A 25,677-nucleotide genomic window follows, 5' to 3' on the forward strand; every position below is an offset into this window, starting at 1 on the left:
CTTTAAAAACTGACCACATGGTTTCAAGCCATGACCAAACCAAACTTAAAATCATATACAAAAAAAGTCCATAATTACTCTAACAGAGCAGCTTCTCAATAGTCTGCTTGAGGGTCATCCCTCTTGCACAAATCACTTTCAACGTCAAAAGATTTCCAGCTTTAAAAAAATGAGAACGGCCTAAAAAGTGTTTTATAGAACACAGAATAGTACAGCCAGTACAGACCCTTAAACCCTGCCTCCCATATAACTCCCCCCACCTTAAATTCCTCCATATACCTGTCTAGTAGTCTCTTAAATTTCACTAGTGTATTTGCCTCCACCACTGACTCAGGCAGTGAATTCCACGCACCAACCACTCTCTGAGTGAAAAACATTCCTCTAATATCCCCCTTGAACTTCCCACCCCTTACCTTAAAGCCATGTCCTCTTGTATTGAGCAGTGGTGCCCTGGGGAAGAGGTGCTGGCTGTCCACTCTATCTATTCCTCTTAATAGCTTGTATACCTCTATCATTTCTCCTGTCATCCTCCTTCTCTTCGAAGAGTAAAGCCCGAGCTCCCTTAATCTCTGATCATAATGCATACTCTCTAAACCAGGCAGCATCCTGGTTAATCTCCTCCGTACCTTTTCCAATGCTTCCATATTCTTCCTATAGTGAGGCGACCAGAACTGGACACAGTACTCCAAGTGTGACCTAACCAGAGTTCTAGAGAGCTGCATCATTACATCATTAAACTCTATCCCTTGACTTATGAAAGCTAACACCCCATAAGCTTTCTTAACTACCCTCTCTACCTGTGAGGCAACTTACAGGGATCTGTGGACATGTACCCCCAGATCCCTCTGCTCCTCCACACTACCAAGTATTGTGCCATTTACTTGGTACTCTGCCTTGGAGTCTGTCCTTCCAAAGTGTACCACCTCAAACTTATCCAGGTTGAACTCCATCTGCCACTTCTCAGCCCACTTCTGCATCCTATCAATGTCTCTCTGCAATCTTTGACAATCCTCTACACTATCCACAACACCACCAACCTTTGTGTCATCTGCAAACTTGCTAATCCACCCTTCTACCCCCACATCCAGGTCGTTAATAAAAATCACGAAAAGTAGAGGTCCCAGGAGATCCTTGTGGGACACCACTAGTCACAACCGTCCAATCCAAATGTACTCCCTTCACCACGACCCTCTGCTTTCAGCAGGCAAGCCATTCTGAATCCACCTGGCCAAACTTCCCTGGATCCCATGCCTTCTGACTTTCTGAATAAGCCTTCCATGTGGAACCTTGTCAAATGCCTTACTAAAACCCATGTAGATCACATCCACTGCACTACCCTCATCTATATGCCTGGTCACCTCCTCAAACAACTCTATCAGGCTTGTTAGACACGATCTGCCCTTCAGAAAGCCATGCTGACTGTCCCTGATCAGACCATGATTCTCTAAATGCCCATAGATCCTATCTCTAAGAATCTTTTCCAACAGCTTTCCCACCACAGACGTAAGGCTCGCTGGTCTATATTTACCCGGACTATCCCTACTACCTTCTTTGAACAAGGGGACAACATTCACTTCCCTGCAATCCACCAGTACCATTCCTGTGGACAACAAGGACATAAAGATCCTAGCCAGAGGCTCAGTAATCTCTTCCCTTGCCTCGTGGAGCAGCCTGGGGAATATTCTGTCAGGCCCTGGGGACTTATCTATCCTTATGTATTTTAACAACTCCAACACCTCCTCTCCCTTAATATCAACATGCTCCAGAACATCAATCTCACTCATATTGTCCTCACCGTCATCAAGTTCCCTCTCATTGGTGAATACCGAAGAGAAGTATTCATTGTGGACCTCACTCACTTCCACAGCCTCCAAGCACATCTTCCCACCTTTATCTCTAATTGGTCCTACCTTCACTCCTGTCATCCTTTTGTTCTTCACATAATTGAAGAATACCTTGGGGTTTTCCTTTACCCTACTCGCCAAGGCCTTCTCATGCCCCCTTCTTGCTTTCCTCAGCCCCTTCTTAAGCTCCTTTCTTGCTACCCTATATTCCTCAATAGACCCATCTGATCCTTGCTTCCTAAACCTCATGTATGCTGCATTCTTCCAACTGACTAGATTTTCCACCTCACTTGTCACCCATGGTTCCTTCACTCTACCATTCTATATCTTTCTCACCGGGACAAATTTATCCCTAACATCCTACAAGAGATAGCTAAACATCGACCGCATGTCCATAGTACATTTCCCTGCAAAAACACCATCCCAATTCACACCTGCAAGTTCTAATTTTTTTAAATTCTTTCTCCAATGGTGGTCAACAAAATTTCATAGGACACTTTTGCACCTTTGATTCAAATATGAGAATGCAAGACAAGATCACATTAGCAAAGTCAAAATATACTGAATATGAAAGGGTACATACTTCAATATACTTCAGGAAGGGCAAGACGAGGGAACACAAACCAATCCTCATAGAGGAATTAGAAGTGGAGAGAATAAGCAATTTCAAGTTCCTGGGTGTCAATATCACTGAGGACCTAACTTGGACACAACATATTGATGCAGTTATAAAGAAGGCAAGACAGCAGCTATATTCCATTAGGAGTTTGAGTAGATTTAGTTTGTCAACTGAAACACTCGAAAACGTTACAAATTTACCATGGAGAGCATTCTGACTGGCTGCCTCACTGTCTGGTATTGGGGGGAGGGGGGCTACTGCACAAGATCAAAATAAATTGCAGAAACTTGTCAAATAAGTCGTCTCCATCATGGGTACTAGCCTCCATTGTATCCAAGACATCTTCAAGGAGTGGTGCCTTAGGATGGTGGTGTCCATCATTATGGATCCCCACCAGCTAGGACATGCCCTCTTCACAATTACAATTGGGAGAGAGGTACAAAAGCCTAAAGGCACGCACTCAGGAATTCAGGAACAGCTTTCTCCTCTGCCATCCAACTTCTAAATGGACATTGAACCCATGAACTCTGCCTCACTACTTCTTTTTAAAATATCTGTCATGTGGCGTGGATTGCACACTGTCACAGACTTCAAAGCCAAACATAGTGGTGCCAACATCGGGACCTCCCTCCCAAATGAGCTCAATCACTTTTACACTTGGTTTGATGTCGCTAACTCTGAGCTTCTGAGGAAAGCCACCGCCTCAACCTGCAACCTGATCATCTCTGAGGCAGAAGTTTCCAACGAGTGGACAGTCACAAAGCTGCGGGACCAGATGGCATCCCAGGGCGAGTACTCAGGATGTGTGCAGTACAAAATGCAGGTATGTTTACAGACATTTTTAATCACTCCCTCTCCCAGTGTAGAGTGCCCTCCTGCTTCAAATCATCCACCATTGTCCCTGTAAGACCAAGGTAACATGTCTGAACAACTGGTGTCCTATCGCACTCACCTCAATAATAAGCAAATGCTTTGAGAGGCCGATCAAGGACTACATCTTCATGTGAACCAGGCAATATCCTGTGCTTTAAAAAGCACATTTATCCTGTTCAGAAGACAACTGGAGCCAATTTCTATGATTTGGCAGTAGTCAGGTTCCACAGTTGACAGATTAAAAAGTTTCAACCTTTACTGCAGATGCCTATATTTGGTTAAAAAAAAAAGTAAATTCTAAAAACAAAATTCTAAAGATGATATAAATGGCAGAAGAAAATTACCCCACTCCCCACCAGTCACCAGCACTTCATTGTTGCAACCATGCACCAGAATGTTATTGTTCCTCCAACATGGAATGAAAGTATTCTTTAAGAATAAGTGGCAATGAACAAACTCAACATTCAGGAAATTTGAAGTACATACAATATCAAGATAGTATCAGATTACTACTTCAGTACCTCTTAGAATACACTTTGAAACCTGGAAGAAATCATAGCAAAGGGTGTGAAGGATTTTTGCTAAAAGCTCTGGGAGAAGTCATTGTTGAATAAGTCAATGAGATGGATCTGAAGGGCAGACCAGAAAGATGTAGAAGAATATTTATTTAATACCGTAGATGTCGGATTATAAGCCGCTACTTTTTTCCCACATTTTGAACAGCTTTGAACACTGCGGCCTTTAATACAGGGCGGCTAATGCATGATTTTTTTCATGCCGCCAAAAACATTTTGCCTCGTAACAGTAGACCAATAAAATTGATGAGTAGTTCACAGAGATCCAATGAAATTGTACGATAAATCAAGCGCACTTTCACGATTAAATTATTGTAAATCAGTCATTTGTACTCACCCTCATCAACATGGAAAACACTCGAAGAAAAGCATTGTGCTGCCTTTATGGCAGTTATTTAGTTTATAATATTTTCGCTTAGTAATTCATTTTCTAGTTAAAGTTAGAAGTGTTTTAACTATTTGTTTTCTGTACTACATCGCGGGATGCTATGACGTCACACCCGGTTTCGCCGCGTCTTGTGGGAAAAATGCCGTTTGCGATAAACAGGAAGGCGGGGGGCGAGCGGCGGAGCGGCATTGGATCTGAGCGAACGCTGCTTTTAAGTTAAAGGCGATCAATAACTTTTCCTGGTAGGCTGCAGTATATATATTTTTTACCAGTCGTTAGGAGATATTGGAATGTTGTTCAGTAAAAAAGTATACGCAACATATATTTAAAAGTAGCCGCGTTACAGGCACGGTTCGAAAAAAAGCATTTGCAATATGTATTTGTTTATATTACCATATAGATTTAATTAAAAGTTAAAAAATCCTCACGTGTAATATCTTTCTGTGTAAATATCTCATATTACAACGTGGGACACCTGCGGCCGAAAATCCGGTGCGGCCTGTACAAGTACAAAATTGATTTTATTTCTAAAATTAGAGCCAGCGGCTTTTAATCAGGTGCGCTCTGTAGTCCGGAATCTACGGTAATTATTTCTTGTTTGTATTTATCATTTGAGAATGTCATTTAAGCTAAGATTTTCAGGAAATAAACTGGCAATGTCTAAAAACAAATCCATATTGCAAAAAGAAGGAAGGCTGGCAGTCCTAAAGCACACAAAGGTGATAAATCCCTTGGGCCTGATAAAATACATCCTAAACCATGGTGGGAAGCCAAGGAATAATGGAAAAACAAGATTTAATTGTTTCATTTTATTGATTGTTTGAATATATCTCAATATTAGGATTCTTCAAAAGCAGTCAAGTATCCTTAACATTTTTGATGGTTAACTAAGCTAGGAGTGTGCCTCAACCAGCTACTTTCAGCATTTCAAGGACAAGAATTTTTCTCCCACTGATTTAACCCTAGTTTAATCCCAAGAACCCCAAGACAATTTACAACTACCAACTGGAGGTCTTTGCACTGTAGAAGGAAACTGGAGCTCCCAGAGGAAACACAAGTACACATGGGAAGAAACTTAAATTTGCTTACAGGGCACGCCAGAATTGAACTCCGAACTCTGAATCCCCTAGCTGTAATAGTGTTGTACTAACCGCTATGCTACCATGGTGCCCTGTGCAAGGCCTTGTCATTGGACAGGGGCTCACTACTGAGTGATGGATAGCTTCTGCAAACATGCTTACAAAATCAGAGTGGTAAATGTCAAGTCAGTATGTCAGTAGCAAGAAGCAATGATTCACTGATGACTAACCTGCACATCATTCACTACCAGTTATACTGTGATGTTCTTGCTACCTTCCACCAGCTGGCTATGATAGCACTAATGAATATGCAAAGACCTAATCACTTGCTTGACCTCTGGGCCAATCTACAGCACATGTTCAGTGCAATGTAAAAAGTAATAAATGAGTACAATTTAATAACGGGGTATGAACAAAATACTTCAGCTACAAAAAAAAAAGTGAAAATAAAAAGAGTTGCATCTTATTGTATGTCTGCACTACACCCTCTCCGTAACTGCGTATTTTCGCTTGCATTACTTTGATGTACTGTTATAATGAAATTATTTAAGTTGATGCATGCTGTCCTTTTTGCTGTATAAATAAAGAACATAGTAACAATGTTTCCCAGGATAGGGTAGTGTAAACAAGTTGTAGGTGTAGGGTGAGAGTGGAAAAATTTAAGAGACCTGAGCAGCAACTTTTTGGATAGGGGTGGTGAATGTATTGAAATGAGCTGCCAGAGGAAACAATTAAGGTAGATACGATCCTACCATTTTAGAAGCACTTGGATAAGCAGGTATATGGCAGGGTGGGGCTTAGGTGTATATGGTAAAAATACAAAAAGTGAGACTATTTGGGAGAGCACTGAGGTCGGCATGGACAGATTGGGCCAAAGGGCATGTATCTGTACTGTCCTGCTCTATGACTACTACATTGCCTACTAAAACTATATACCACATCTGTAGTACTATGTACAGTTGTGGTTCTTTTAGCTCAAAGAAGATGCAGGAGCACAGCAAATTTAATAGTATGGTTCACAAGTCAGTCATATAAAGAGCAAATAAATAGGTAGTGACTTTACTCACTGGAGTTCAGAAGAATTAAGAGAGCCCTCATTGAAATACACAAAATTTGTAGAGGACTTAATGAGGTAAAACTGAGGAAGCTGTTTTAACTGATTATCGAGAGTATAACTAATGATCAGTGTCAAAATAAGGGGTAGCCTTTCAGGACTGAAATGAGAACTTCTTTCATGTAGGAGCAAAGAATCAGAATTCCTTACCCCAGTGGCTGGGGAGATCTGGTCACTGAATGCATTCAAAACAAGTAACATTTTACAGATGTTAGAGGAATCAAAGGATATAGGGATGGAGCAAGAAAATGGAGTTGAGGTAGACGATGTTGTTGAATGGTGGAGATTACTTCTGTTTTCATTTATATAATTCACACTGGAGAGCTGCAGATTCCATGCAGACTTCCCTATTCTACTGCTAGTGTTGAAGACACAAAAAGAATGAAATAGCAACAATGCGCTCTCACCAATATATCCTGCCAGCAAGAGTGATCATTTCCCTTCCCCACGCCCACAATAAAGAGAACAATTCTGGATCTAGTGACACTGAATTACATATCTAGTAATATGAAGAAATCATGTATGCCCATGACCAAGATCATTTGCCTGCAACTAATTTTCTTTGTTAAAAGGAAGCTATCAAATTTTCACCCAGTATTTTGCGTGGTTAAAAGAGAAGTTCAGGTAACCACATTGCCACGGTTGCTAGCTAGTTTTGTATTTATTTATTCATTTATTTGTTTGTTTAGATGTACAACATGATTCATGGTATCAATGCACATTTGAAAATCCTAGACAAAGAAAATCAATAATGTAACAGTATGCTGACTTTGAAATTTATAGGACAAGAATGCAAGGAAATACGACACCATAGCTGGGCTAAACATGGAGTAATGTAAACACATTTAGGAGAGATGCATTGTCCTGGGATTGGATACTATAATTTTTTAACTTATGTCAAAGTTCTGGTTAAGAACTTCAGTTCCCATGCAGTAGAATTTTATACATGAGAAAACAAGCACTGTACACTGTAAAAACTGTTAAGAATTTGGCAGATCAGGCATCATCTAAGAAAGAAAACAAAAGCCAATGTGTCAGGTTAATAGCTCTTCTTCAGAACAGGTAAAGTAAGAAAAGCTATTTTTAGGTTGCAGAGAATGGGCGGAATGAAGACAATAGAGAATAAGTCTCTGACAGACTGCACAGCAAAGATGTCAAGGTAACTATTACTTTAAATTCCTACAATTACAAACAGAAGAGTCAATAAAAAAGAACAGATTTATATTGAAAGTATGCAGCTATGTCCAAGGAAAGTAAGAAAACTACAAATTATTTGAAATTATTGAATTCAATATCTACTCCAAAGTGCTACAGATGGAAGGTGAAATACATTTCTCAACATACAATATGTATTGTTGAAATAGTACAGTGGAGTGGTACAACAAGAACAAGGTCTCGTATAAATCCATCCTTTAACCTACGAACCCCCCATTAAACCAATTACCTGCCATAATTTCTATCATCTTCAATGGGATGCCACCACCAGACAACTTCCCTTCCCTTTCTAGCATTTCCAAAGGACTGATATATCCTTGACTTTCTGTTTCACTCTTTCATCTATGCCAACCGCTCCCATTCACACATTATCACATGTAACTGAGAGATGTAACACTGGCACTTCTATCCCTTCCTCGCTTGGACTCAAACAGTCTTTTCACGTGAAACAAACTCACTTCCAAGCTCCTAGACCCAAGACTCAACATTTCCCTTTGCAATCGGAACCTGACTCCCTGACAAACAAATCACTATCAGTACAGATAAATAGCAATAACTCTGACAATTAATTTCAACACTAGTTCCCCACAAAGCTGCACCCTCAGTCCCCCTCTTTACTTGTAATACACTCACAATCCTGTGGCTAGATTCTGCTCCAACTCCAACAACAAGGTTGCAGATGACACCCCCACAGTGAACCAAATCTCAAGGAAGGCCAAATCAGAGTACAGGAAGAAAATAGAGAACCTAATTTCATGGTGTCAAGCCAACAACCTTTCCCCTCTATGTCAGCAAAACAAAATAGCTAGTCATAAACTTCAGGAAAACGGCAGCGCATATGCTTCTGTTTACATCAACAGTACTGAGATGGAAATAGCTGAGAGTTTCAAGTTGTTAAGTGCAAATATCACCATTCATTCACTTGTCTTGGTCCAACTACATAGTCGCCATGGCACAGAAAGCACACCAGTGCTTCTACCTCCTAAGCAGTCTAAGAAAACTCAGCAAGAGCTCATTAACTCTCACAAATTTTCATCCATGCACCTTAGAAAGCATCCAATCCAGATGTATCACGGCTTGTTATGGCAACTGCACTGCTCTAGACCACAAGAAAATTAAAATAGTTATAGATGCAGTTCAGCACATCATGAAAACCATCATCCTTTCCACAGAATCTGTCTACATTTTCACTGCCTCAAACAGTCAACATAATCAAATACCCCTCCCACCCTGGACATTCTCTTCTCCACTACATCTGTATGGATGGCAAAACTAAGTTTTTCACTGTACCCCAGTACATATGACAATAAAAAAGCAATTAGCAAGCAGCTGTTCCAAAGCACAACTGCAAAACAGTGTACTGCAGTTGGTACTCGTGTGGTCCCCTCTACAATAAAGAAACCCAAAGCAGATCACTTGGCTGAACACATCCATTCTGTCTCCAAGAAGAACCCTGAGCTTCCATTTGCACATCACTTTAATAGTCTATTCTATTCTCTGACCAACCTCTGCCTTTGATCTTCTATATAGTTCTAATAATAACAACATAAATTCATGAATCAGCATCTCATTTTTCATCTACGTATGCTGCAGATCCATGACTCAATACTGAATTTTAAAAATCAGTTAAAAGTGAACTCCACTCTTCCAAGACATATTCAGAGATACTGGTGAGCATTTCAGTTTTAAAATATTGTTGTTTCTTTTCTGTCTCCAACTACAGGAGTATTATGAAATGGATACTTTGACAATCCAGGTCTCTGCCCCATCACAGACATACATGTCTGTTCTCTTTACCCTCATTCCTGCAACAGGAAAAATAAGCTTTCTTTTCTCACTCATCCAATTCCAAAGAAGGATTGCTTACCCAGAACGTGATAGTTTCTCTCAAAATAATTGCTATCTACCTGCCAGCTTTTTCCAGCATTTTTACTTTTGTTTTGGATTTCCAACATTGAGTTCACATTCCAACATTTTTACTTCAACAATTATACACTGTTTGGCATTACTCCACCAGTTTAGCATTTTTTTAAAAATGTGAATTAGCACTTCATGTACACAGAAACATCAGCAACAATTTGGCTTACAGTTTTCTATGCCAATCTGAGAATGAGTACTTGAACCTAAAAAAAATTGGGCACACTGATTCAGAGCTGTAACGGATAGATACTATGAATGAGTTGTCTGTAAATAGTGGCAAATGGTGGCTTTATCTCACTGCCTTATCTCTTACTCATTGTTATTTATCCTTTAACATCTTTTAACTTTTAAAAAAAACCCTAGTCATACTTAATTCTATCACTCAAATCCTGAAGTGGTGTTCTTATAGAGGATTATCCATCAGAAATTTTAAATGTTTCTCTCTTCAGGAGCTACCTGTTTGACCCCAAGATTTCCCACAACTTCACTGTCCACATCTGTGAAGTGAAGGACATGCCAGGAGTCTTCAGAAAATCTGTTATCATGACCATCTTCAAGCAGAAAATCAAATTCCTCCGTAACAATCACACAAGAGTTTTCCTGCTATCTACCACAGGGAAAGTTCGCCTCAAGTACATCTTCCCCCACTGAGGATCTGCTCCACAAATGCCACAGTATGATTCCATCCACTGAGAATCATAGTGGACATGATCTTCACCATGCAACTGTGTCAAAGAAAATGAAGTGAACAGCAATAACTATTCATGGCTTTTAAAAAAACCTCACTAGACCATTAATTTACAAACTGGGAGAAACTGCGGAGCATCTTCCACAAACTCAGCTTCCTGCAAAAGATTCCCTCCATGTTATTCACTTCATGCACACCTTGATCCTAATCATACATAGCAGTATCAAGTAAGAGTGCTTCTTGCCCCAGCGTTCAAGTGCACTGATGACACCACTGTAGTAAGCCGAATCAAAGGTGGTGATGAATCAGTATACAGCAGGGAGACTGAAAATTTGACTGAACAGTGTCATAACAACACTCACTCAATGTCAGCAAGACCAAGGAACTAATTGTAGACTTCAGGAGAGGGAAACCAGAGCTCCATAAACAAGTTCTCATCAGAAGATTTGAGGTGGAGAGGATTAGCAACTTTAAAATTCCTTGGTGTTACTATTTCAGAGGCCCTGTCCTGGACTCAGCATGCAAGTGCAATTGCAAAGAAAGCATGGTAGTGCCTCTGCTTCCTTAGGAATTTGCAAAGAATCAGCATGACATTTAAAGCTTTGACAAACTTCTATAGACGTATGGTGGAGTGTATATCAACTGGCTGCATCATGGCCTGGTACGGAAACACCAAAGCCTCTGAATGGAAAATCCTACAAAAGGTGGTGGATTCAGCCTAGTACATCACAGGTAAAGCCATCCCAACCACTCAGCATATCTACATGAAACACTGTTGTAGGAAAGCAGCATCCATCATCAGAGATACTCCCACCTAGGCCATGCTCTTTTCTTGCAGCTGCCATCAAGTAGAAGGTACAAGAAGCTCAGGACTTGCACACCAGGTTCAAAAAGTTACTACCCCACAACCATCAGGCTCTTGAACAAAGGGGATAAATATACTCAATTTCCCATCCGTTGAGATGTTCTCACAACCAATGATCTCACTTTAAGGACTCTTTATCTTGTTATTTCATGTTATCTCATTGGAGATCAAGATAACATTGAGATTGTTACCTCATTACTTATTGCTATTTATTTATATTTGCATTTGCATAGTTTGTTGTCTTCTGCACTCTGATTGATCTTTCATTGATCTGGTTATAGTTACTATTATATAGATTTGCTGAATATGCCCACAGGAAAATAAATTTCAGGGTTGTATATGGTACTTTGATAATGAAATTTACTTTGAACATTCTTGTCAATCCTCTCTGCAGCTATGTTACACCTCACCTCCAAGATACCTCCCCATGTGTATGGAAGTAATTCACAGGACGTACAGCAATATATTCAAACTTTTGATTCCACTTTGTAACCAGGATCGCCCTGCTTCAGTGGTTGAGTTTCAGTACACAATGATATTCATGTTTAAGCAAATTCAGAGACTGAATACCAAGTAATCATCGCCTCATTCATTTTTTCCCCCACTCACTGAGACTTATTAATTCATCTTGAGCTATAAATGAGTTTCATATTGGTATGGTAGTGTTTGTAAAAAATTAAAGTTGCCATCACAAGAACATTCCATTTTCAAAGTTCATTTTTTGAATTTCTGTCTTTCATTGTCTCCTTATGTTATAGATGGCACTATTAGCCCCCTTCAGTCAAACACTGAAACCAACAGGAAATCTAGGACATAACCACAAATGCCACCAATACCACTTCAAGAAATGTGCTGAAAAGGGAAGGAGATGTGTCATTCTGGAAATGGAATTCAAACTCAGACCCTCTTGGCTCACAAGACAGGACCATGAATTTCCTTTATTACGCAGTTTGAACTTATATTAAAGTAATATACCTTAACTTCATTTGTGAGCTGATTATGTGATCTCATGATACACATTTCTTTAATGAAATAGCTAGTGCAATCAAATCATGTAGATATGCTAGCATAATGTTTATGGCTAGTAATCCAGAGATACATTTTAAAGCTAGATACAAGAGTTTGGATTCCACAAATACATCTGGGAAAATAAGAATAGTTGTGGCATGTCACCATCACAAATTTCCCAAACTGAAAGGAAATCTGCATTCATATTAGGTCTGGATATATGGAAACTCCTTATATGGAATAGATGTCTCTTTAATAGAAGGCTCAGCAAGCAATTCAATATGGGCAATAGATGCTAGTGCTACCGCTGAATGAACTGGAAAAAAAAAATTTGTTTTCAAGGTGAGTATTTGCACATGGTACAAGGTAATCGGGATATAATAAACAAATCCTTCATAAAAGTACACCACAAAACCTACTAATCAAATGTATGTCTGACCCTTTTGGTCATCAAAAACCAGTAGGCAATCAAGTCATTTTCTCTCTTGGAATTCACAGTAAATACCACTAACAATACAAACAAACTCTAGTTACAACTGCCCAACAATAATGTAACCTCCTATCATTATTATTAATAGCTTTACTGCAGTCTGAAGGTGAATACATGCTATTCAGCCACCTATTTATTCTCATCTCCACCTGGATGCAGGAATACATAACAGAGCCCACAAGAAGCCATTGTGTTTGCCTGTAATTCCATATAATTATGCCAAACTGAAAGAAAATCAGGATATGAGCACAAGCTCAAGAATTTTAAACTATAATCAATATTATTCTATAAGCTTTTTGAAACAGCTCATTTTTTTTAAATCAAGGCTCACCAGTTTATAGATTTAGTTCAACTCATTCAAAATACAATGCTCAGACTTGTTCGCTGTCTTAAGAGCAGAAGTCCAGATTCAATTTCATTCTTGTTATCTGCATATCTATTATCTTCTCCTTAACTAAGATTCCATGGCTCCCCAGTCATATCAAACAACCAAGACTGCCTGAAGCAACAGAACTCACAGCGCATCCTATCATTTAGAACTGTTTCTGCATCCTTAATCTCAAATAGTTTTGCAGCCAATCTTTCTGGAAGCTTTAACTGATAAATGGATTACAATTATGAATTGTCAGACAAGATTTTTAATCTTTATTAAATACTATTTCAGAAATGAAAATGGAACAAATGACAGAGGAGGGAATATTGTTATTTAATGAAGGGTTACAACCATGCCAAAATGTCTAGAAGTTTCCTTGAAACAACTGAGGGCAACGCAGGAGATAAATCTGTAACTGTGCAGGAGAACCTGCATATTCAGATTGTAGCCTGCAGTATTAATATGTAAAAACTGAAAAAATCTGCTTGACAAACTTGAGGAGCACACTTTATTATCTAATGAGTAAGCCACTGAAATGCAGCTGCAACTTGTCCCTGCACTGGGCCTGAGGTTTAAGTATAGCAGCTGTTGTAATAGCAATTTAGGCCAGGATGATCATCATGGGTATGGGGGACAAGGCTGGAGTCCCAAATCTTGACTTGAAGTCAATGCCTAATTTAATCTGAAAGCCACGGTGAGAGCCTTTACCACCTGGTCCAGGCTGCTCTGCTACAGAATTGATGGTAGTTATTAATACGATCTCATCATATGACATATTACATCAGACATAACATGTCATGCAATGATATTTCCCGGAATGCTTCCAACCCTGAGCTGTCAGCACTAATTTAAAGTCAAATATGACACAAGTGAAATAAAGAGAACACTGCATTAATAGCAAAATTAATTAACCAAAAAAATTTAAGTCTATATCCTTTTCACAAAGTATCTAGCAACCGCGCTTGTCTGCATGCAAGAATGAAACTGAACAGCTTAAAATGATTCCTTTATAAACCAATGAGGATAATTAGCATTAGATTAATGCGTATTCTGTTCAAAGGTACAGTATTTTCCCTGCTTAAGAATCTGTTTACAAGCCAATTGAGCAAATATAGCAATATTTCAAAAATGGCAGGTAGGATAAAAACAAGATGTTATTTGTACTAAACAAGTGTCAAAGCAATGTAACTCAAGGCCTGGAGATTTGCAATTTGAGCATATCTTGATCCCCTGTACTTGTTGAATAATTTGTTCATTAATAACATTATATGGTGTTAATACACTTATTCTGACAGCAAGTTCCAGCTTAATTATTATGACCACTGTCATCAGAGGGGAAAAATAAATAACCTAAAGTGAAGTATTGTAGGAATAAAAAAAGGCAAAATTAAGGAAAAGACAGAATCAGGTAAAATTTATTGTATAGATTTACAAAATGCAAGTATTCTGGGCTTCCTGTGAACAAACGTGGCATAAATAAAATGTCATTGCAAAAAATAGGGCTCATATTTAATACAAACTTTCCTTCCAAAGTGTGGAAACATAACAAACTTGCTTTTCTGCTTTCCCCCAAACAATATTTTGGCTTCATGCTATTTATTTAACATAGTTTTCTTGTTAACAGAAAATGGTAGAAATTAAAAATTCATCATATTATAGGCATACATTTAAAATAAAGCTAGACAAAGGAAACATAGATAGCCATATTGTCAAAAATGCAAGTTATTTTTTCCCCTTCAAAAGTAGCTCAAATTCTTTCACTCTTCAGTTTACAGTGTTGTCCTTAGTGTAGAGTACTTTTAGAACATGAAATATAAATAGTTATCCAAGAGGTAGATAACCTCAACATTGGACAATACAGGAAAAAACACACTGCCACAATCACAGTAAAATTTCTTGTATAGATTTCTATGTAGGGTATAATCCAATAAACCACGACAAATATACACGTGGGATTCCAGATGTTCATTTCAGAGTTAGGAAGTAGAATACTAACATGCTAAGAAAAGAAGAAAGCTATTTTAACAAAAAAAAACATGTTATTGAAACCGTCTGAAATTCCATTTTGCCACTGACAAAGACTTTATTTAGAACAAGGCATTGTACCATGCAGAATTTAATTTGACAACTTCTACCACAACTCTCCTCTATAGAAACATATTTGTGCTGAGTTGTGGCACTATAGGTGGTTAGAGATGCAAAAACTTATCCAAGTGGCAATTCTTTACATTAATGCTAATAAACAGGTTATGAACCTGTGGAAAGTATCAAGCCCAGTTTTTTTTCCATTATTCATCCATCCCTCGAATATCAGTAAACATTAAGATGAGCAATAAAGTTATCCTACAGCAAGGATGTGGTGATTGATAATAATCCTGTCCAAGCTCAGATGGTTTAAGGTTCAAATGAACTTGGGACTTTCTGGGAGGTCCTCATCACTATAGCAAACAACATGATTTGGAAAAAAACATCAATATTGTCAACACATACAACACAAAAACTACTGAACATGGCCTACCTGAATGGCTTTGAGAGGTCATCATTTAGACAGTCCACAGATGCAGCAAATATCAATGGATCAAATTTTCCGAGCAAATAAAATGACAGCCCCCAAGGGCTCCAGGAATACATACAAATTTGGTAAATTACTAAATTCTTGATCAGTAATGCATCCTGTTCTTCAGCCAAAGAACTACTTTCCAAACTAGGTATTTTCTTCACTCCACTTCCAACTGTGAACCTGCTGAGAAAGATATTTGGTTAATTTAAATTTGAAAAGGCATTCTTACCACAAAAGAAGTTCAAAACATTTTGGCTATTTTAGACCAATTAATATTAACAGCAAAAACTTGTTCCAAAAGCAAATAACCTTTACTCAGCAATGTGGAGGTCAAGTCATTAGTTATATTTAGAGTAAAGGTTGATAGTTTCCTGATTAGTAAAGGCATCAAAGGTTACGGAAAGAAAGTAGGAAAATGGGGTGGAGAGAGAAAATAAACCAATCGTGATCAAATGGCAGAGTAGGCTCAATGGGCAGAACAGCCTAATTCTGCTCTTATATATTACAGACTTATGGACATACTCCAGATTTCCAAAGTTTCATGGTAAGAAGTGAAAATATTCCCTTTAGAAAATAAATATAACAAAATGAACAACTCCAAAAGTATAGGTTGAATAACTCATTTTATCAAAATCAGTAGCTAATCTCACTCTTCCTATATCTACTTTACAAATCTCTCCATGCTTCCAATAGCAGTCTCACATCCAGTTTTCCAGGCACGTATCGTAACTACATTTTAAATTTTGTCCATCTTGGTAAACAAACTGTCAATGTGGCAGCCACGCTCCCAATTAAAGTGAACATATTACTTATGGAGGTGCTATGTTCTCCCCCCCACCCCAGCTGCACTCTGTAAGAGAAATGGTCACTTTCTTCAACATCTCCATCACTGCTTCTGGGCCAGTCTCCATTCAGACATTGACCACCCATCAAAGGAGCATTCTGAGTTGATGGTAAAGACCTGTGTCCCACAGGTACTGCAATGAAGAACAATAACCTAGTGTAAACCTCTTAAATTCCTCACTATCCCTTGTTGTCACCAATGTATTCCAATTTGTTTTCCAACCACGGGCTCAATTGCCTAGTCCTAAATAGATTTTTAAGTGCAAATGCCTTGGCAGAATTCTTGCTACATCACTTTTTGGAACGCTGCTTCCTCTCAGATAAGACATTAAATCAATGTCCATTTGCTAAAAAAGATGAACTTAAAACACGTACTAGTTCAGAGATTTATGGATTTATATTGAAAAATCCTGGTCTCTTTGGAGCATGTATTCTCAATTTGTGAGGCTATATTTTGTTGTGACGAAAATGACACTGCGTACATTTCACACTTCTCCAACACCAGTTTGTTGACTTTGTGAAAATCAGAATGCTCTACTTGTCATTATGATTTATCCCCAATTGTTTTGCACATTCTTCAAAATCTTCCTGGCAGCTCTGAAGATTGCACATTATCTAAGAAACCATGGCATTTAAACTAAGTTGAATATAACAGAAGTTCTTAAAAAATCTATGCTTGGCAGACAATAGCTGTTCATTAAATCTTGGAAGTGTCAAGGTTCAAACAACCTTGAACATCATGGACAAAATAAAACTTTGTGTCCAAAGTGTTACCCTTGTAAGTGCACTCTGTGTCAGGTGGTTATAAAAGGAAAGTTTGTAAAAAAGATGAGCATTTACCATAGTTAAAAGATTTGAAGTAGAAGCAAGCAAGATTGTTATGGCAAAATAATACATAGAAGTACCGACTAGAGATGGGGCAGTGTTGGATCTCCTGTTAGGGAATGCGATAGGTCAGCTGACAGATGTATGTGTTGGGGAGCACTTCGGGTCCAGTGATCACAATAGCATTAGCTTCAATATAATTATGGAGAAGGACAGGACTGGACCTAGAGTTGAGATTTTTGATTGGAGAAAGGCTAACTTTGAGGAGATGCGCAGGGATTTAGAGAGAGTGGATTGGGTCAAGTTGTTTTATGGGAAGGATGTAATAGAGAAATGGAGGTCATTTAAGGGTGAAATTATGAGGGTACAGAATCTTTATGTTCCTGTTCGGTTGAAAGGAAAGGTTAAAGGTTTGAAAGCACCATGGTTTTCAAGGGATATTAGAAACTTGGTTCGAAAAAAGAGGGATGTCTACAATAGATATAGGCAGCATGGAGTAAAGGAATTACTCGAGGAATATAAAGAATGTAAAAGGAAACTTAAGAAAGAGATTAGAAAAGCTAAAAGAAGTTACGAGTTTGGTTTGGCAAATAAGGTGGAAGTAAATCCGAAAGGCTTCTACAGTTATATTAAAAGCAAGAGGATAGTGAGGGATAAAATTGGTCCCTTAGAGAATCAGGGTGGTCAGCTATGTGTGGAGCCGAGGGAGATGGGAGAGATTTTGAACAATTTCTTCTCTTCGGTATTCACTAAGGAGAAGGATATTGAATGGTGTAAGGTGTGGGAAACAAGTAAGGAAGTTATGGAACCTATGACAATTAAAGAGGTGGAAGTACTGGCGCTTTTAAGAAATTTAAAAGTGGATAAATCTCCGGGTCCTGACCGGATATTCCCCAGGACCTTGAGGGAAGTTTGTGTAGAGATAGCAGGAGCTCTGACGGAGATCTTTCAGATGTCATTAGAAACGGGGATTGTGCCGGAGGATTGGCGTATTGCTCATGTGGTTCCATTGTTTAAAAAGGGTTCTAGAAGTAAGCCTGGCAATTATAGACCTGTCAGTTTGACATCAGTGGTGGGTAAATTAATGGAAAGTATTCTTAGAGATAGTATTTATAATTATCTGGATAGACAGGATCTGATTAGGAGTAGCCAGCATGGATTTGTGCGTGGAAGGTCATGTTTGACAAACCTTATTGAATTTTTTGAAGTAGTTACGAGGAATGTTGACGAGGGTAAGGCAGTGGATGTAGTCTATATGGACTTCAGCAAGGCCTTTGACAAAGTTCCACATGGAAGGTTAGTTAAGAAGGTTCAGTCGTTAGGTATTAATGCTGGAGTAATAAAATGGATTCAACAGTGGCTAGATGGGAGATGCCAGAGAGTAGTGGTGGATAATTGTTTATCGGGATGGAGGCCGGTGACTAGCGGGGTGCCTCAGGGATCTGTTTTGGGCCCAATGTTGTTTGTAATATACATAAATGATCTGGATGATGGGGTGGTAAATTGGATTAGTAAGTATGCTGATGATACTAAGGTAGGAGGTGTTGTGGATAATGAGATGGGTTTTCAAAGCTTGCAGGGAGATTTATGCCGGTTAGAAGAATGGGCTGAACGTTGGCAGATGGAGTTTAATGCTGAGAAGTGTGAGGTTCTACATTTTGGCAGGAATAATCCAAATAGAACATACAGGGTAAATGGTAGGGCATTGAGGAATGCAGTAGAACAGAGAGATCTAGGAATAACAGTGCATAGTTCCCTGAAGGTGGAGTCTCATGTAGGTGGTGAAGAAGGCTTTTGGAACCCTGGCCTTTATAAATCAGAGCATTGAGTACAGAAGTTGGGATGTAATGTTAAAATTGTACAAGGCATTGGTAAGGCCAAATTTGGAATATTGTGTACAGTTCTGGTCACCGAATTATAGGAAAGATATCAATAAATTAGAGAGAGTGCAGAGACGATTTACTAGGATGTTACCTGGGTTTCAGCACTTAAGTTACAGAGAAAGGTTGAACAAGTTAGGTCTCTATTCATTGGAGCGTAGAAGGTTGAGGGGGGATTTGATCGAGGTATTTAAAATGTTGAGAGGGATAGATAGAGTTGACGTGAATAGGCTGTTTCCATTGAGAGTAGGGGAGATTCAAACGAGAGGACATGATTTGAGAGTTAGGGGGCAAAAGTTTAAGGGAAACACGAGGGGGTATTTCTTTACTCAGAGAGTGATAGCTGTGTGGAATGAGCTTCCTGTAGAAGTAGTAGAGGCCAGTTCAGTTGTGTCATTTAAGGTAAAATTGGATAGGTATATGGACAGGAAAGGAGTGGAGGGTTATGGGCTGAGTGCGGGTAGGTGGGAATAGGTGAGATTAAGAGTTCGGCACGGACTAGGAGGGCCAGAATGGCCTGTTTTCCGTGCTATGATTGTTATATGGTTATATGGTTATAAAAGTTGAAAGAATGTCAAGAGGATAATGAATCTAGCTCTAACCAGTTTGAATGTCAACTATATAAAAAAATTCTCAAGAAGCTTAAAAAATCAGCAAAAGAGGTGGCAATTATTTTGCTAAACAACGGCTTAATATTGATGAGGTGAAGCTTCATCTGAAAAAGTCATAAAAACATAAAAAAATTGAAGCAGGAGTAGACCATCTGGCCTGTCGAGCCTGCTCCACCATTCATTAAGATCATGGCTGATCTGCCTATGGACTAATTTCCACCTACCTACCTTTTCTCCATAACCCTTAATTCCCCTACCATGCAAAAATCTATCCAACATTGTCTTAAATATATTTACTGAGGTAGCCTCCAGTGCTTCATTGGGCAGAGAATTTCACAGATTCCCCACTCTCTGGGAAAAGCAGTTCCTCCTCATCTCCGTCCTAAATCTACTCCCCTGAATCTTGAAGGCCCCACACATACAGTTGCAAGAAAAAGCTTGTGAACCCTTTGGAATTACCTGGTTTTCTGCATCTTCATCTAAGTCACAATAATAAACAAACACAATCTGCCTAAACTAATAATGCACAAACAATTGTACTTTTCATGTCATTATTGAACATGTTGTTCAACAATTCAGTCCAGGTTGGAAAAAGTATGTGAACCCTTGTATTTAGTATTTAGTAACTGGTAGAATCTGCTTTAGCAGAAATAACTTCCACCAAACATTTCCTGTAGCTTATCAGACTTGCACAACAGCAAGGCGGAATTTCAGGCCATTCCTCCATACAAAACTGTCTCAACAGCCATCTTCAGGTCATACCACAGCATCTCAATTGGGTTAAGGTCTAGACTCTGACTTGGCCATTCCAAAATATAAATTTTCTTCTTTTCTTAAACCATTCTGTTGTTGATTTACTCTTTCAGATCATTGTCCTGTTGCATCATCCAGGTTCTACTAAGCTTCAGGTGACTGACTGCTACCCTTACATTCTTCTGTAAAATGTCTTGATACACTTTGAATGCATTGTTCCCTCAACAACTGCAAACTGTCCAAGCCCTGAGGCAGCAAAGCAGCCCCAAACCCCGATGCTCCTTCCACCATGCTTCACAGTTGGGATGAGATTTTGGTGTTGGTGTGCCGTGTCCTTTTTCTTCAAGATAGTGAATTAAGCTAATGCTGAAGAAAATTAGGATGATGTGGAAAAGAACTCATGCTGAAGAGCCTACAAATAACTGTTGGAGAATGAGTACACAGTTGCAGAAAGCCACCAATATAACACCACCACTGCACAAAATAGTTCACATGGAAAGAACATGAAGCATTACTTTATGCCAAAACAGAAACAACAGTCACCGTCAAAACCAACAATTTCAACATGGGGCATAGTATTAAATATACCCTTCATTACATCATCAAGCTCAGTTTCACTATTACCATCCACTGAATGTCAGTAACAACTTGCCTTTCACTTTCCTTAGCATCAACTTAACATACAAAGCCACATCTATCACTCATATACAAAGATTACACAGTCAGGAGTAGGCCTGCCTTTCATACTATCATGGCTGATTTAACTGCAATCTTACTCCTGTCCTGCATTCCTATCTACTTAGGCCAATTTATCACCTCCTGCATTTCAAGAATGTATCTAATGCACAGTAAGAAATATTTAAGGACTCTCTCAAAACACACTGGAAGCAGAGTTCCAGACACAACCCTCAGTAGAAAAGAAAATGCTTATCTGTTTTAAATGGGGAACCGCTTAGTTTCAAACCATGATTCCCAATTTTAGATTGTCTCACGGGGGACAAACATCCTCTACACATCCACCTTGTCAAGAAGTTTTCAGGACTTCCTGTTTCATTTGAAGAGGCTACTTTACTTATGCTTTTGTGTTGTTGTTCCTTTTCACGCCTTGTGGCGCATCTGGCAGCAACCCTGCCCTTTCTTTAGCATTTGTCTGTTTTTTTTACAAGGCCGACTACTAATTTGATGCTCAGCCCAACACAGATAGAAAGCATGCAAGGAACCAGCCAGATTTGAACCTGCGGCCACTTGCCTTGAAGTCCGCACGATGCCACTGCACCACTGGACATTGACGATTCTTGCATTTAAATATTTTATTAAGAAATTATTATTTAAGAGACTTTTCGGTGTTTTAGTCATTTTGACCAAAGTTTGAACTACAGAACACAAGCTGCTTTTTTACATTTGAACTTAGAGTAGAAGCTTTTTTTGATTTAAGAATTTTGTAGCAACATAACCTTTTCATAAATTGAGAAATTCGTTACTTCAAAGAACAGAGGATCTTGCTCTATGTAAATTAACTACTACATTTTCTACATAGAACTGCAATTGCTTTTTGAAACACCAGTTAAGAACTGCATGATATACTGAGGTTGTAACAACACAGATTTATACAATTCTCTGCAGAAGCTTGCATTTTCCTCAGAAACTTGCAACTAACTGCATTTCACCTTCCCTCTCATTGACAATAAACTGCCAGGGAACTTTCTTAATCCATGCTGCCATATTCAGAGATTTGTACACCAGGTCTCACTGCAGTTCTTGGGTAAATTAGCTCAAGAAAACCACAAATCACTGAACAAATGCTCACATTGCAGTTTAAGAGATATCTAAAATGTAACAAGGAATAATCCTGCCATATACAAAGCACAATAACAAGTAATCATGATACAATTCCATCCCATCTTTAAACAAAAGGGAAAGACGCAAATAGCAATGACCAAAGAACTTCATATTGTTCTTCACCCGCAAATCATGCAAACTATGTTAGTGTATTTACAATTTAGTTAAAATTATTTCTAAAGATAACAAGACAATTGTAGCCAACTGTCATCAGCTCTTATGGAAAGTTGAATTAGTATTTGGATTTTCAGGCTGTTTGGAGAAACAGAGAGAGATGCATTATTTATGTCTGTTGGCTGTGTGATTCACTGTATTCAAATCAATACCTACTATGTTAAAGCTCAAGGCTGGTATACTCAAACTCAAATGTGCATTCAATATAAACAGAAACAAAGGACTTTCTTCATGAATGTTTTCTTAAAATGGCCTCAAGTCCTACATTTCATTTTAAGGGAATAGAAGTGGGGAGAGATCCTGAATATAAATATGATTTCTAATGCCTTAAATGTATCTGAATTAACAGTGATTGTCCTGTTAGATCAGAGATTTGCTACACTTCAAAGAATAGACAAAATGGTCAGCTTTAACGAAAGTAATTCAAACGATAAAAATGCCCTTTAAAATCCTTCAATCTGACAGTAGCTCCCAACCTTTTTTATGCCATGGACCAATGCCATCAAGTAAAGGGTCTATGGACCACAGGTTGGGAACCCCTAATCCATGAAGTGTCTGAGATTTTTGAAATCTATGACAGAATGTCAATTAACACCGTTTATTGATATTGAATTTCAGATCATGATTACTCACTGCATTAAGGCTTTCTTTCCTCATGTCACTCCCTTTTTTTTAAACACACCATTACCTTCAGACAGTCTCCCCTAGATTGCAATCTTTCCACCAATTATTTACAGTTTCCAGGTTTTTAACAAAATAAACGTTCAAAGGGAAATAATCCCAATTTATTCAGTCTATCCAGAAAATTGAATCCTCTTTCCTAGCACAATTCTACTGAATATTTTCTTCACTCTCTGCTGCTTTCACATCATTCCCACAAAGTAGAGACCAAACCTAGACTGAATACACAGGTAAGAGTTGAAGTCGCACTTTAGTAAGTTTTAACAGAACCTCCTTCTTTTATACCCAGTACTTCCAAGCCAAGGACCGCAAATATTTTTTCCCTTATTAAAAGTATATTCTTAATCTGTCCGCATATGTCACCATGCACACCATGTCTCTCTCCTCCTGCGACTCCTATAGAATTGCATTCCATATATTGCACTTTATTTGATCAAAATAAAGAGGAAAGACAGCAATTCACACAATTCCATACTAAAATTAATCAGTTACCTGTACCTGTATCATTACCCTCCTTATTGTTTGCTATGATTTAAAATGTGAAGATTTGGAAGTGTGTCTCAGACACTGACATTAAGAAAATCAGTGCTCCCAGAACCAAGAAAGTCATAGAATCATAAAACCCTAGAGCACAGAAACAGCACCTTTGTTTGGCCCATCTAGGTCATGTCAAGCTATTAATCTGCCCGGTCCCACTGATCTGCGCCCAGACCATAGCACTCAATACCCCTCTTATCCATGTATTTACTCCAAAACTACATCCACCAATCCCGATGGCAGCTCATCCCATACTTTCATCACCCCTTGAGTGAGGAAATACCCCCCCCCCACATTTTCCCCCATCAACAATTCACCTTTCACCCTTAACCCATGAACTCTAGTTCTAATCTCAAACTCAATGGAAAAAGCCTGCTTGCATTTACTTTATATATACCCCTCATAATTTTGTACATCTCTATCACATCTCCCCTCATTCTCCTACACTCTAGTGAATAAAGTACTAACCTATTCAACCTTTCCCTGTAACTCAAGTTCGCAAGTGCTGGCAACAGCCTTGTAAATTTTCTCTGCGCTCGTTCAATCCTATTGACTCCTTTCCAGTATGTAGGTGACCAAAGCTGCAGATAATTCTCCAAATTAAGCCTCTGGTCAATGTCTTGTACAACTTCAACAATCTCCAAACTCCAATCTTACAAAAGCTTTCTTTATGACCCTATGTACCAGTGACACCACTTTCAAGGAATTATGAATCCCAGATCCCTCTCTTCCGCACTCTTCAGTGCCCCACCACTCACTGTGCAAGTCTTACCCTGGTCTGTCCTACCAAAGTACAAAACCTCACACTTGTCAGCATTAAATTGCATCTCTCATTTTCCAGTTTGTTCAGATCCAAATGCAAGCTTTAATAGTCTTCCTTGCTGTCCATTACACCCAAATCTTGGTGTCATCTGCTGATCCAGTTTACCACATTATATTCCAGATTGTTGATATAGAAGGCATAATAACAGACCCAGCACCAATCTCTGCGGCACACCACTAGTCACAGGCCTCCTGTCAGAGAAGCATTTATTTATAGTTCTCTGGCTTCTCCTGCGAAGCCAATGCCTAATCCAATTTACTACCTCATCTTGAATGTCAAGCAACTGAACCTTCTTGACCAACCTCCTATGGGGACCTTGTCAAATGTCTTGCTGAAGTCCATTTAAACAACATACACTACCTTGCCTTCATCAATTTTCCTGGTAACATCCTTGAAAAACTCTATAATTATCCCAAATCTGTCCCTGTCTATCCAAATACTTAAGTATCTGGTCCCTTAGAGTACCTTCCAATAATTTACCCTCTACTGATATCAAGCTTATCGGCCAATAATTTCCTGGCTTAATCTTAGAGCCCTTCTTAAACAACAGAACAACATTAGAAACATAGAAATATAGAAAACCTACAGCACAATACAGGCCCTTCGGCCCATAAAGCTGTGCCGAACATGTTCTTCCTTAGAAATTACCTAGGGTTACCCATAGCCCTCTATTTTTCAAAGCTCCACGTACCTATCCAGGAGTCTCTTAAAAGACCCTATCATATCCGCCTCCACCACCATCATCGGCAGCCCATTCCACGCATGCAACACTCTCTGTGTAAAAAAACTTACCCCTGACATCTCCTCTGTACCTACTTCAAAGCACCTTAAAACTGTGCCCTCTCATGCTAGCCATTTCAGCCCTGGGAAAAAGCCTCTGACTATCCACACAATCAATACTTCTCACCATTTTATACACCTCTATCAGTTCACCTCTCATCCTCCATCGATCCCAGGAAAAAAGGCTGATTTCACTCAACCTATTCTCATAAGACATGCCTCCCAATCCAGGTAACATCCTTGTAAATCTCCTCTGCACCCTTTCTATGGTTTCCACATCCTTCCTGTAGTGAGGCAACCAGAACAGAGCATAGAACTCC

General features: G+C 38.9%; 1 protein-coding gene across 10 annotated transcripts in view; it reads right to left on the reverse strand.

Moving 5' to 3' along the window:
* hdac4 (histone deacetylase 4) overlaps window positions 1-25,677 on the reverse strand; it is a 436,407-nt gene that overhangs the window by 387,604 nt on the left and 23,126 nt on the right. For 5 of the 10 annotated variants that reach the window (XM_073046732.1, XM_073046730.1, XM_073046729.1 and 2 more), the window contains exon 2: window positions 15,570-15,791. In XM_073046732.1, the coding sequence (XP_072902833.1) occupies window positions 15,570-15,682 (113 nt within the window). In that variant the 5' untranslated portion in view covers window positions 15,683-15,791. Of the gene's footprint in view, window positions 1-15,569; window positions 15,795-25,677 lie in introns of those variants that run through there. The other 5 variants (XM_073046735.1, XM_073046734.1, XM_073046733.1 and 2 more) reach the window with 3 other exon arrangements.

The sequence above is a fragment of the Hemitrygon akajei genome, chromosome 5 (genome assembly GCF_048418815.1).
Source record: "Hemitrygon akajei chromosome 5, sHemAka1.3, whole genome shotgun sequence".
NCBI classification, from domain to species: domain Eukaryota; kingdom Metazoa; phylum Chordata; class Chondrichthyes; order Myliobatiformes; family Dasyatidae; genus Hemitrygon; species Hemitrygon akajei.